General features: G+C 43.8%; 1 protein-coding gene across 1 annotated transcript in view; it reads right to left on the bottom strand.

The window, feature by feature from the left end:
• The window catches only part of LOC147107670 (suppressor of tumorigenicity 14 protein homolog), a 157,896-nt gene extending 150,683 nt beyond the window's left edge, over positions 1 to 7,213 (bottom strand). The window contains exon 1 of the mRNA XM_086006894.1: positions 6,597 to 7,213. Coding sequence (XP_085863020.1) covers positions 6,597 to 6,680 — 84 coding nt within the window. The 5' untranslated portion in view covers positions 6,681 to 7,213. The remainder of the gene's footprint in view (positions 1 to 6,596) is intronic.
• Between the last annotated feature and the right edge of the window lie 7,263 nt (positions 7,214 to 14,476).

Raw genomic sequence — 14,476 nt, 5'->3', positions numbered from 1 at the left:
ATGGCAATTTGAGAATTTGAAATCAATTTTTTTTTTTGAAGGTGGAATTAAAAAAACTGGTGTCAGTAAAATTGACCAAGAAGCCGTCAGATCAAAAAATTGCATCAAACTGCTACAAGAATTGCAGCAGGTCAAGAGCTCCAGCACCGCCTTCTAAGGGCAACTAGGGATGGGCAATAAATGTCGGCCTTACCAGTGACGCCCACATCCCGAGAATGAATTTTTAAAATTAGGCAGGGAGATCGGTATTTACTGTTTCCAGTGTACATTGCAAAGGGAAGCATGATTATTCCTCACTTTGGGCATGTTATCTCCTATATTACTTTGTGCAGAGGATCACATTTAGGTTCATCTGAAGTGTGGACTGTCTCACAGAAGTGGTCCTTTAATCTGAGTAAAACAAGAAGTACTTTTGAAGAACATCCAAATCCTAACAATCATCTCATCTAGTTCCTGGTATTTAAAATCATTTCATACTTTACAATAACTTCTCAGTCTCATTAGGTTGAGGATTTCTTCCGATATCCATGATTTCTCTTTCTCCTTTACCTTTTCTGTAAACCTTCTTTTATTCTAACCAGAGCTTTTTAAAGTTGTTTCAATTCAATTTTAAATTCTTCCACTTCTCTTTCTGGATCTTATCCAAACTCCTTAGATCTGTTACTCACTTCCATGGTGTGTTAGCCATGGTTCAGTGGGTAGCACTCTCGCCTCTGAGTCAGAAGGTTGTGAGTTTAAGTCCCACTCCAGAGCACAAAAAACTATGCTAACACTCCAGTGCAAAATCTATGCTAACACTGAGTGCTGCACTGTCAGAGGTGCTGTTTTTGGATGAGATGCTAAACTGAGGTCCTGTCTGCTCTCTCAGGTGGACTATTTCAAAGAAGAGCGGGGGAGTACTCCCCAGTGTCATGGCCAATATTTATCCCTCAATCAACATCACTAAAACAGATTACCTGGTCATTGTCACATTGCTGATTGTGGGAGCTTGCTGTGCGCAAACTGGCTGCCGCGCTTCCTACATTACAACAGTGACTACACTTGAAAAGTACTTAATTGGCTGTAAAGCGCTTTGGGATGTCCTGAAGTCATGAAAGGCGTTATATAAAGTCTTTCAAAATCTTTGCATTCTGGTCTTCATTAGAACCATCAATGTAAATCTTAACAAAATTGTGCTATTGTTCACAATACTGAGCTTGATTCTTACCTCTGCAGCTATTGTTTAGTTAACTGAATTGGAATGTGCACCACTGTATGTTTTCAATGTTTTACGGAGTTTCTGCATTTGCTTTTCATTGTCCCGTATTTTCCAATCGGAGGCTTCCTGCGTGTGGAAGCCTCCGATCTGGAAAAAATCTACGGACTTACCGGAGGGCTCCCGAGATCCGGACACTTCTGCTCCTGAGCCTCTCCAACTCGAAATGCGCAGGGCCCACGTATCCCAGAGGTGCATGCGATTCGCAAGCGTCCCTGGGATCACGTAGGCCATGGGGAGCCAATCAAAGAAGGGAATCTCCCTTCATACACTTGACACATAGACCTGTCAAAAATATAAATGGAGATCTCCCAAAAACACTAAAACATTAAATACATTTTTTTAATCACATTTTAAAAATGAGTTGAAATTACAATAAATTAAATATTTTAAACAAAAATTTAATTTTTTGAAAAAAATAATTAAAGTTTTTTACGGGGCTAAAAATAAACTTACCTTTTTTAAAGTATTTTTTAAATGATAAATGAGTGAAATTTTTAAAAATATTTTTTACTTTTTTCAACTTGTAAAAGCAGGCCTTACATCTGCTTTTACCAGGCATAAGATTTCTAAGGGTTTTCTGCGGGCGGAGGTTCTCCAGAAAGTGGAACTCTCCGCCCGGAGAAGCCCTTCTCCAGGGCAGGCGTGCGATCTGTCAAGACCATTCTTGACAGATTGGAAATGCCGGTTTTCAGCGCATGCGCTTGGCAATGCCTGAAACCAGCATTTCCGATGTCCCTACGGGTGTGTACACAGCACGTACACACCCATAGGGATCGGAATATACAGCCCATTGTCTTTAGGTCCTTTCCGTGTGTATAACCTTCTAGGTTAAATTAAGTATCCATGAAAATTGCATTGTGCGTTTGACAGAACTCTATGAACCTGGTCCTTTTTGTCATTCCTCTCTCTAGCCCATTTAGTCCTATCACATGCTTGTCTATTCCTTTTCCTATTGCAGCATTCACTGAGAGGGGAATCATAGAAATTACAACACAGGAGGAAGACATTCGGCTTATTGTGTTTATGCTGGTGTCAGCTCTTCAACCGTTGCTATCTAGTCTAATCTTATTTCCCTGCCCTATCTCTATCATTTTATATTCTTCCTTTTCAAATACTTATCCAATTTCTTTTTGATAATGATATTATAGTCTCTGCCTCAAGATCACCGGTGGCAAAGCCTTAAATGTGTGATTAGCTCTCTGTGTGAAAGAAAAATGATATCTTTCCCCTTTCATTCCTCTCGTGTCAGTCGTGGCTCAGTTAGTAGCACTCTCAGCTCTGAGTTAGAAGATTGTAGGTTCAAGTCCCACTCCAGAGACTTGAATGTAAAAATCTATGCTGACACTCCAGTGCAGTACTGAGGGAGCACTGCACTGTCAGAGGTGCCGTCTTTCAGATGAGACGTCAAACTGAGGTCCCGTCTGCTCTCACAGGTGGTCGTAAAAGATGCATTTTGGAGGGACTAACAAGGCAAGGGAATACACAATGAATGGTAAGACCCTAGGAAAGACAGAGGATCAGAGGGACCTTGGTGTGCATGTACATAGATCCCTGAAGGCAGCAGAACAGGTGGATAAGGTGGTTAAAAAGGCATATGGGATACTTGCCTTCATTAGCCAAGGCATAGAATATAAGAGCAGGGAGGTTATGATGGAGCTGTACAAAACGCTGGTAAGGCCACAGCTGGAGTACTGTGTGCAGTTCTGGTCGCCAGACTATAGGAAGGATGTGATTGCCTTGGAGAGGGTGCAGAGGAGATTCACCAGGATGTTACCTGGGCTGGAGCGCTTCAGCTACGAAGAAAGACTGGACAGGCTGGGGTTGTTTTCCTTGGAGCAGAGAAGGCTGAGGGGGGACCTGATTGAGGTGTACAAAATTATGAGTGGCATAGATAGGGTAGATAGAAAGGAACTTTTCCCCTTAGTAGAGGGGTCAATAACAAGGGGGCATAGATTCAAGGTAAGGGGCAGGAGGTTTAATGGGGATTTGAGGAAAAACTTTTTCACCCAGAGGGTGGTTGGAATCTGGAACTCACTGCCTGAAAGGGTGGTAGAGGCAGGAACCCTCACAACATTCAAGAAGCATTTAGATGAGCACTTGAAACGCCATAGCATACAAGGCTACGGACCAAATGCTGGAAAATGGGATTAGAATAGACAGGGCTTGATGGCCGGCGCGGACGCAATGGGCCGAAGGGCCTCTTTCTGTGCTGTATAACTCTATGACTCTATGACTATTTCGAAGGAGAGCAGCGGAGTTATCTCTGGTGTCCTGGTCAATATTTATCCCTCAAGCAACATCACCAAAAAAATAGATTATCTGGTCATTATCACATTGTTGTTTGTGGGGGCTTGCTGTGTGCAAAGTGGCTGCTGCGTTTCCTACATTAAAACAGTAACTACACTTCAAAAGTACTTAATTGGCTGTAAAGCACTTTGGGACGTCCTGAGGTTTTGAAAGGTGCTATATAAATGTAAGTCTTTTTTTCTTTAGTGATAGTCCTGAGTCTCCTTGCTACCAATTTGCCAAAGTTGAAACAATGTTTCACCATTTAACTTTTCAAAATCTTTCATAATTTTGGAAGCCTCTATTAGATTTTCCTTTAACCCTTTATAAATGCAAGTTCTTTTTTTTAATATTTTCTTTTCCTATGAAAAATACCCCTTTTTGGAGCCTTTTTTCATAACTATAACTTCTGATTCCTCATATCATTCTACTGAATCTTCATTGTAACTTTCCCATATATCCTACCTATAATAGGGTGCCCAGTACTGCATGCCATACTTTAACTGTGGATTAACCAATGCATTGTACAAATTCAACATTAAGTTCTCGCTTTTATATTAATTAAGCCAGAAAGAAAACCCAGAATCCCATTTGACTTATTATGGCTTTTTCTGCACTTCCACTTTTAAAGATTTATGTATCTGTACCCGTAAATCTCTCTGTTCCTCCATTCTGTTAGGAATCTCACACATTAGGGTATACTCTTCTTTACCTCAAAATGTATTACACATTTTGCTACATTGAATCTCATCCACCACCTATCTACCCATCTGTTAACCTATGTACTCCTGAATTCCTCTTCACAGTTTGTTATGCCCCATTATTGGGGTGAAATACAGCAAATTGGCCCCTGGTTCTGGTTCAGTGATCAGTGCAGGTCAACGTTGCAAGTACACATGGATATGTCACTGATCCCTGCTGCATACATACGTTGAACGAGGGAAGCCATTTTTCAAATGCAGGCAGCTTTAGCACAAGAGAAAAGTGTAATTACTGGTGGGGGGAAAGGATTGTGGAACTGTAGCTTTACAGGAGTTACATCATCATACAAGAACTTTACCAAGATATCTGCGCTCCTCTAATTCCGGCCTCTTGAGCATCCCTGATTTTAATCGCTCAACCATTGGTGGCCATGCCTTCAGCTGCCTAGGCTCTAAGGTCTGGAATTCCCTCCCTAAACCTCTCCACTTCTTTCCTCCATTAAGACTCTCCTTAAAGCCTACCTTTTGGTCATCTGCCCTAATTTCTCCTTATGTAGCTCGGTGTCAAATTTTGCTTTATAACATTCCTGTGAAGCACCTTGGGACGTTTTACTACGTTAAAGGCGCTAAGATGTTGTTGTTGCTGTTCTTGCAATTATAATTTGCCTCTTTTATAGACAATGGTAGAAATAAGATCCCTGTGGTGATGGTTAATTCCCCCCCCCCCCCTGCACTTTTCTCGTTTTCTGTCCTGAAGGCACTGACTCTTCCTGCTGCACCATTCCATGAGTAACGTCAGCTCTTCAATATATCACCCAAGTGGCCATTCTTCATGTGTGAGCAAAGGCAGTGATTGTTAGGAAGCTATTCAGGCATTGGGGGCATCACAGGGAAGCTTTATGCTCACCTCATCCCCTATCCACACACACATTTTCTATAGGCTTAATACTTAACCATCTGGAGCAGGAAGCTTGATTGACTTTTCCCCTCTCAGCAACACTGAAGCGAATTGTTCCCTCCTATTCCAACTATGATTCTACGATCTCCAAAAATAAACAGGGACTTATCTGACACCTTCTGGTCTGTATGGCTCAGCTCTACACCAAGCAGCATGCTTAGCCGCTAAGCCATAAGGATTGATTTTAATGGCAAGTTTGTTAAAACTGATGAAAGAAAGAATGAAGTGTAACAGAACTGGTACAACACAAGTTGTTCCCCAATTGCCAACATGGCCGATTTTGACAACAGCAGCAGTATAAAAGGAAAGCACTCAGAGCGATTTCTGATTTAACGATTTTTTTTTACACCTTTGACCCCTTTTTCGTCGAGGTCAGGTTGAAATATTTGGTTTGATTCTGCCAACATTTCCAAGTGAGGACCCCGAGTATATTGTGACTTTTCATTTAATTTCTCAGAATAAATTCTCAAGAGAATTGTACAGTTTATCCTTCAGCAGGCCACATAACAAATGCCAAAAACAAGTTCAATCTTTACTTAAGGTAATGGTTGGTATTTTGTTTTGATTTGCTCCCCACATCTCTCTTCTCCTGCAACACGCACGACAATTACAATTTTCTAGAGTTTCAAGTTTATTGAAGTGAAGCAGGCAGACCATAATACAATGTGGCCTTAAGATATTAGAGAATATCTCCTAAAAAGGAATTTACCACGTAAGAACACACGGCAGGTGTCCAGGATCTCTAGCTCGACTATTTAAGCTGCTGCAGCATTAACTCCTATGAATGTCACGGGGTGGAATTGGTGAGAGGATTGTGTGTGACAGAAAACAACAAGATGTGTGAAAACATCTGGAAAATCGTTCCCAAAGAAAGAGACAAACCGCTCTAAAAAGTGATGTGCTTTAAAAAGTCAGCACGTTACTTTGACATCAGGCAGTGCTGTTCAAGGCAGTGCTGTTCAAGGCAGTGCTGTTCAAGTCATATCAGTCTTATATGGATTACATAGGATGTCATATCAGTCTTATATAGGATTACATAGGATGTCATATCAGTCTTATATGGATTACATAGGATGTCATATCAGTCTTATATATTGGGATTATATAGGATGTCATAAATCAGTCTTATATAGGATTACATAGGATGTCATATCAGTATTATCCATTTTGATATCAATACCCAAAATACATTTAACTCTAGCGGTAAAATAATTATGCACAACTAAATCTCAAAGATATATGTTCTTGGCCAATGAATTGTTTAACTTAAAAAAATTCTAGATCAGTCACTACTTTTGTCCGTCTAACTTCAGTTTATCCTGTTAAAATATAATGCCTCGAACTTTTTCACGAGTAGGCAGTAACAATTTTTATCATTAAATTCCTTACTCACCTGGCTGCTGCAGACATTCGCAGGGACCACAGACTCGAAGGTTTGGTTGTGCCAGGCACTGCGGTCAGCAACTTCTTTTTTCATGTTTAAATTTCTAAATACAGAAAATAACAAATCACTTCCCCTTTTATTAGATTTCTTTACAAATCACCGAAAAGTGAGACTGGGAACTATTCTTTGATTCCTCCTTTTTTTGTTTTTGTTGTTGTTGTTGATGTAATTGTTTAACGCGGTTCGAGTTACCAGAAACAGATCCTGGGAAAAAGGAAAATAATTCTCACGTTTCTGCGAGGTTTTTTATTCGCTGGAAAAGAGTCGCTCCTCAGATTGGCGTGCTGCCCCTTGCGAGTGAGCAGCGTCGCGCTCCGGCTCTTCCTCCCAGTCCTCAGCAAAATGAAAGGAAAAATGTCGCTTTATAAAGAGTTAACTTACAGGTGTACTGAAGCCGAACGGAGAATATTGTCTGCAAAGAAGAAGCCCGAGGAACAACCAGGGCGGATCTAACAACCAACTCCTCCTCCAGTCTTGGTTAGACTCTCTCTTCTATCGGAGCCAGTCTGCTTTGGTTCAGACTGCCATTTTCCGTTCTGGACCACAGCCCCAGCTTGTACCAATTCCTTCCCACACTCGCCTAACACAGCCAGTCCTTTTTTCCGTGTGGCCTAACCTGAGTGAGCCTACGGACCCAGTACATGATCTGGTTGGTCATGTTCCTTACCTTACCTGCATAACTGCCGGCTAGAAAGTTGTGGGTTTAAATCTTATTACAGTACTGAAGGAGTGCTGTGGTATCCTGAAAGCAATGATATGGCAGGACATAAATGCAATTTCTTTATGTCCCACTTCTACCGCCCCCACCCCAGTGGATGAGCTACAATTACCCAAATTAAGCTGAGCCCCGAAACTATGGTGGGTGAGCACTAGTGCTGTTGGGCAATTAGATTTTTTTTAATTAATTGCTGGGATGTGGGCGTCGCTGGCAAGGGCAGCGTTATTGCCAATCCCTAATTGCCCTCGAGAAGGTGGTGGTGAGCCGCCGCCTTGAACCGCTGCTGTCTGTATGGTGAAGGTACTCCCACAGTGCTGTTAGGTAGGGAGTTCCAGCATTTTGACCCAGTGACGATGAAGGAACGGTGATATAGTTCCAAGTTAGGATGGTGTGTAACTTGGAGGTGATGGTGTTCCCATGCACCTGCTGCCCTTGTCCTTCTAGGTGGTAGAGGTCACGGGTTTGGGAGGTGCTGCCGCAGAAACCTTGGCGAGTTGCTGCAGTGCATCTTGTAGATGGTACTGCAGCCACGGTGCACCAGTGGTGGAGGGAGTGAATGTTAAAGGTGGTGGATGGGGTGCCAATCAAGCGGGCTGCTTTGTCCTGGATGGTGTCGAGCTTTTTGAGTGTTGTTGGAGCTGCACTCATCCAGGCAAGTGGAGAGTATTCCATCGCACTCCTGACTTGTGCCTTGTAGATGGTGGAGAGGCTTTGCGGAGTCAGGAGGTGAGACAATCGCCGCAGAATAACCAGCCTATGACCTGCTCTTATTGCCACAGTAATTATGTGGCTGGCCCAGTTAAGTTTCTGGTCAATGGTGACCCCCAGGATGTTGATGGTGGGGGATTTGCCAATGGTTATGCCGCTTAATGTCAAGGGCCGGCGGTTAGACTCTTGCTTGTTGGAGATAGTTATTGCCTGGCACGAATGTTACCTGCCACTCATCAGCCCAAGCCTGAATGTTGTCCAGGTCATGCTGCATGCGAACATGGACTGCGTCATCAAGAGTTTCAAATGGAACTGAACACTGCAGTCATCAGCGAACATCCCCACTTCTGACCTTATGATGGAGAGAAGGTCATTGATATAGCAGCTGAAGATGGTTGGGCCTAGGACACTGCTCTGAGGAACTCCTGCAACGATGTCCTGGGGCTGAGATGATTGACCTTCAACAACCACAGCCATCTTCCTTTGTGCTAGATATGACTCCAGCCAGTGGAGAGTTTTCCCCCTGATTCCCATTGACTTCAAATTAACAAGGTTCCTCGAAGCCACACTCGGTCCAATGCTGCCTTGATGTCAAGGGCAGTCACTCTCACCTCACCTCTGGAATTCAGCTCTTTTGTCCATGTTTGGACCAAGGCTGCAATGAGGTCTGCAGCCGAGTGGTCCTGGCGGAACCCAAACTGAACATCGGTGAGCAGGTTATTGATGATAAGTGCCGCTTGATAACACTGTTGACGACACCTTCCATCACTTTGCTGATGATTGAGAGTAGACTGATGTGGCGGTAATTGGCTGGATTGGATTTGTCCTGCTTTTTGTGGACATGACATACCTGGGCAGTTTTCCACATTGTCGGGCAGATGCCAGTGTTGTAGCTGTACTGGAAAAGATTAGCTCGAAGCATGGCTAGTTCTGGAGGACAAGTCTTCTGCAAGACAGCAGGGATGTTGTCGTGGCCCATAGCCTTTGCTGTATCCAGTGCGCTCAGCTGTTTCTTGATAGCACGTAGAGTGAATCGAATTGGTTGAAGACTGGCTTCTGTGATGATGGGGATCTCAGGAGGAGGCTGAGATGGATCATCCACTAGCACCCTATCACAGTTCCAACAGGGATTGTGCCCCATGGATAACCAGTCTTGCACGTTTTATAAATTGAACATTCAATGGGGAATGGGCATTTCAGAAAATAAACCTCCCAAGTTCAACTCTGCATCTTTCCTAGCATGTTGCTTTCCATGGTACTACAGAGCTCACCAACATGATCGGTGAGCCATTTAATTAGATTTTCTCACCAATATTCCCATCTCTTTGCAACATGGAACACCAAAAAAATCTTAAAAGTGAGAAAGAAAAGCAACTAATTCTTTTAAAGCAGACTCCAAGCCCTGTGTTATAAGCAAAACACACATTAGAATATTAGCAGATTAGGGAAAGTAAACTACTCATAACATGGTAGACATAATTCATTTGTACCTGTATTACTCCTGAATTTCACGGCCCAAACCCACTTGTGGGAAAGTGGTGCAATAATTTTAATGACCTACATCTAACGTTATCTAAGTGTAGAAAAAAGTTAGGCAGCAATAATGCTGAGTTTGAATTTTATGTTACATTTTAACAGTGGATTCATTTAACATTAGGTTATAAAGTCAATTTTTATTACCCTGCACAATACAGTATTGAAGAAAGACATATTGCCCTGCTATAAGGAACTATGGAGAGATAGTATCAAGCGAGAGAATCAACTAACACATTTCAGATCACTGTATTGTGTGTTATGAACTTACTGCAAATTGCAATAAAGTAGCACAACTTACATTTATTTGAAATGCATACTTACGGAGTGGAAACACATGCCAAATGTACATAGAGAACATCTGCACCCAGAAAGTTAAGCAGCCACTATCCTCAAGGGTCTACTCTATACATAAACTGGGTTTCTAAGACTTGAAGGGGAAAAGGGTGAGACTGGAAATATCAATGAGAAGGACAAACATCTTTCATCACAACAACTAGAAAAATATTACAGGTAAATAAAATATTATTCCATAGAAAAATACATATATAGACAACCGCACTAGAATACAATGTGTTTTTTCAACTGAATAGACTATGTACACAACTCTTAAATATATCACAATGCATGCCACTACTTCAAATTTCTATACAAATTGCTAATCATCACTCTTATATTCCCATATAGGACGCATGTATTTCACAAAAAAAAACTGGCTATTTATATTTTATAGACTGAAGAGAGGATCCATTTATTGACGGATGCTTTATAGGTTGGTACCCTGAAACAAACACTGGCCCTACAAGCCTTTCAAAAAGCTTTGCGGATGCCTTTTAAGGAGCTCCGAGTGGCATCATGTCAGAGCCACATGGTGCAGGATTGCTGGCCTTATGTAAATTTGGTGAGCAGATCTTCCTCTTCCTTGCTAACCTATCCCAGCCCAACTCCATAATGTTATACAGTTACACTCTTAGTGTACATTTGGGTGCCTACAGAACATTTGAGGTACTTCTGGGGAGGCATCATGAAGGTTCCTGCGACAGCTGACAGGTTCTCTCCTCACTGCAGAGTTCTTGCCTCCACTGCCTAATCAGCACCCTCAAATATGGATGTAGTGGAAATGGGAGACAACTCACGAAGGTAATATACAAATTGTCACTTGTAGGCACATGCTATGGAACTGGAGATATACGGCTGCGGATTTTAGAAAATTTTCCAAATGCAAACAATGTAGATTATTGTACCAAGGGCATCTTGCATGTACAGAAACGTTGGCCAGGAATTACCTGGAAAGTTTTGGCTAAACGAAGGTGTAAGAGCGGCGTTGCACCGTTTTTTCAGAGGAAATTCACACGTAGCCGTTTTACGTTGAAACATCACTATGCGGAAATTTCCTCAGTCGTTTGCGCCGTTTCCGAGATGCGTCCACTGAAATCCTCTGTCGCTAACTTAGAAAACTTCACCTCCATTCAGAAGACCAACTCACGCAAGTTCCCTGGATTTATGCTAATAATGCTCTGGCACAGATTCACATCCATAGATTTAGGTGCTGCACAGCCCGAAGTCACCTGATATCGGTGTAGCTGAGATTTCTGCAATTTGCTAGCAATTTTCTTCACAATTAAAAAAAAATCTCACCGAGTCTTGCACTATACTTAGCCAAAGTGCTGTCAGTCCCAATGAACCCAATATTTTTCAGATCCCCATGCATTCAGGACTAAGCAGCTGGAATGGCCTTCCCAGTGGGCATATCCCTGTTCTGCAAAACAATGGAAGAGGCGCAGCAGAGGCAAGAGGCTCAGAGAGTGAGGCACCATGGCAGAAGACAGCAGTCCACTCATTATTACCCCATTGGCGGCACTTCATTTGTGCTTGTTTTGCACTGGTTTGTCGGCAAGATCGGTGCAGAAACTGGTGTAAAATCCAGCATAAATGCAATCCCGCGGTGTCTCCTTCCAATGAGTGTGTCCCGCGGTGTCTCCTTCCAATGAGTGTGCCCCATGGTGTCTCCTTCCAGTGAGTGTATCCTGCGGTGTCTCCTTCCAATGAGTGTGTCCCGCGGTGTCTCCTTCCAATGAGTGTGTCCCGCGGTGTCTCCTTCCAATGAGTGTGTCCCGCGGTGTCTCCTTCCAATGAGTGTGCCCCATGGTGTCTCCTTCCAGTGAGTGTATCCTGCGGTGTCTCCTTCCAATAAGTGTGCCCCATGGTGTCTCCTTCCAGTGAGTGTGTCCTGCGGTGTCTCCTTCCAATGAGTGTGCCCCATGGTGTCTCCTTCCAGTGTGTCCCGTGGTGTCTCCTTCCAGTGTGTCCCGCGGTGTCTCCTTCCAGTGAGTGTGTCCCGCGGTGTCTCCTTCCAGGGACAGAGACTGTAGGTCCTGCATTGGACTCTCAGTCACCTGAGAACTCATTTTTAGTGTGGAAGCAAGTCATCCTCGGTGCCGAGGGACTGCCTAAGAAAAAGAGAAGAAATGAAATTTCGGGCCTTTAAAGACTGCTACTATCATGCTGCTTTGGGTACATCTATGCACGGGGCTTACCCAACTATTTTTATTATATTATGAAATAACCTGGAGGAGAAACAGTCATTAAATTTACTAACCATCTGGGCCTCTGATATCATTCTTTGCCCTCGGGAATAATCTGGATCTTGTGATCTTTCCCTCCCTGGTACGACACCTTTCAGCAATGAAATTCACATTTTTTCCTGCTAGCGTCTTCAAATCAATGAATTTGTTTTGACGATCACGTGCTAGTGGAAACTGCATTGGACTTTTTTGACCACCATTACTGATAAGTATGACCTCCCTTCAGGTATGAATAGCATTAAAATTATTCCAAAAATAAATATCTCAAATGTTTGAAAAGAATTTTAGAAGAAAAAATTCAGAATGGAAGAAGCGTGTCTTCTGGACCCATGGTTTTACTACCAGCAATGCATGATGTCAGATACATTTGCATTTGATAGTAACTCGGGGGTGAAATTCAACACTAGAAAATGGCGGCGGGCACCGCGATGCGAGATAGGCCCGCGCCCATTCAAAATGCGTAGGCAGAACATCAATTTCGTGCTACCTTCTAATTACCATGATTGTAGCGCAGAACGCGTTGCTGACAGACTGTGCGCTCAGCAGGGAGCCAACGTTCACGTCGCTGGAACGAGGCTAGCTTTACTTAAAGCTGGCCTGCTCCTCTTCAAGGCAGTCTGCAGCTCTTAAAGCTGAGCTGCCTTCTGCAGATTAAATTTTTTTTTAAATTCCTTCAGCACTAGGCAGTCTGCACCTCTTAAAAGGTGAGTTGCCTTCTGCTGATCAAAAATGCTAAAAGTGCTTCAGCACTAACACAAATGGCTCAGCAGGCCAGGGAAAGGGCACCCAGGGTCTCAGACACAGCACTCAATCTTTGTGCAGGGGGTCAATACTAGTAGAGAAATCCTCTACCCATGGGGGGCCAGGAGGCCCTCCAGAAAGGATGTGGGACCAGATCAACGAGGTTGTCACTGCCAGCAGTGTCGCCCCCCCCCCTGCCCCCCGCCCCCACCCAGGACCAGGCTCCAGTGCCCAAAGAAGTTTCATGACCTCAGACGCGTGGTCAATGTCAGTGAATGCATCTTCAAAAGCCATCTCCTACCAACTGCACCACTAGCCTCACACACTGCTCAATGCACAACCCTCCAACAATTTCTACCAAACACGAAGCACACCTCACATTCCTAGCTTCACCTCTCCCCCCCACCCTCTTGGAGGAGATGTTGCTGGCCATGCTTGGCAGGGGCATGGCTGAGCCCTTGGCCAGTGGCGGGGCTGAATGAATACAAGATGCCGTTACCCTCATACATTATCCTCCTTCTCACATCCCACTTCCCCCTCATCCTGCAATCTCTTCTGATTTACTAGCTGCACATGGTGTAAGCATGCACCTCTTGCTCCCCCCACCCCTCACCACAACCCTACCCTTGTGCCTTCCTCATTTCAGACACCTGAGAAATCCAGCCTGCCCAGCCCGTGATTGACCAAGAAGAGGGAGGTGAGAGTGAAGAAGAAGAAGAAACACCGTCACTCAATTTCACACTCCCAGCCACCAGCTGCTCAAGGTCATCCTGCAAGGTCATTTGCAGTGCCACCACTGAAAGTCAGCAGCTTTCCACCAGCCATGCTGCAGCCACTGGGATAGCACTGCGTAACAGCACTAGGATCGGCACAAGCACACGCAAGACAGTCACTGAGGGAATGCACAAGGACGATTAGTTGATTTTTTTAATGTAATATTGAATGCATATATGGATAAAGTTGGATTGGAAAGTTGGCTTTGTGGTGGTTTTTATTTCAGTATTGTGGCCAAGAAGACGCTGTGATTGTCAGTAACAGGGAAGGGAATGTGTGGGACAAATGTTGAAAGGGGAATTGGGGTTGTGGTCACTGGTACCACAGGCGGATGATTCGATCCTGGATATCCCGTCGAGAAAGGGACTGTCTGGGTTGCCTCCTTCCTTCCGCTTCCTCCTCTTCTGCTTTTTCTTCTTCTGCTTCCTCCTCCCTCTGCGAGCAACTTGTCTCCTTTGCTGCCTCTGCTCCATTTCCATGTGATTCTGCAGCCCAAGGGGACTGCAACAAGAGGCCCAGGACTGGGAGCAAGTGGTGTTCTCAGACTCCTTCCTTCAAGAGCCAAAGCCTTGCAAATGTCCAGCAACACTCCCTGCACACTTTAACAACTTTTTAAATGTATTGCACCAAGCTACTACTCCAATAAAATGTAAAGAAACCAGCCCAAAAGTAAAAATCTAAACTTACCTGAAAGTTGTGTGTGTCCCTTTAAGAAGCACTGGCAGCGGCTCTGTTGTAACTACTGCACGCACGCTCTTCCGTGTGTGGTT

This window comes from Somniosus microcephalus, chromosome 14 (assembly GCF_052327205.1).
Source record: "Somniosus microcephalus isolate GS21.2 chromosome 14, FLI_Smic_1.0, whole genome shotgun sequence".
NCBI classification, from domain to species: domain Eukaryota; kingdom Metazoa; phylum Chordata; class Chondrichthyes; order Squaliformes; family Somniosidae; genus Somniosus; species Somniosus microcephalus.
This window is presented reverse-complemented; position numbering and strand designations above follow the sequence as displayed.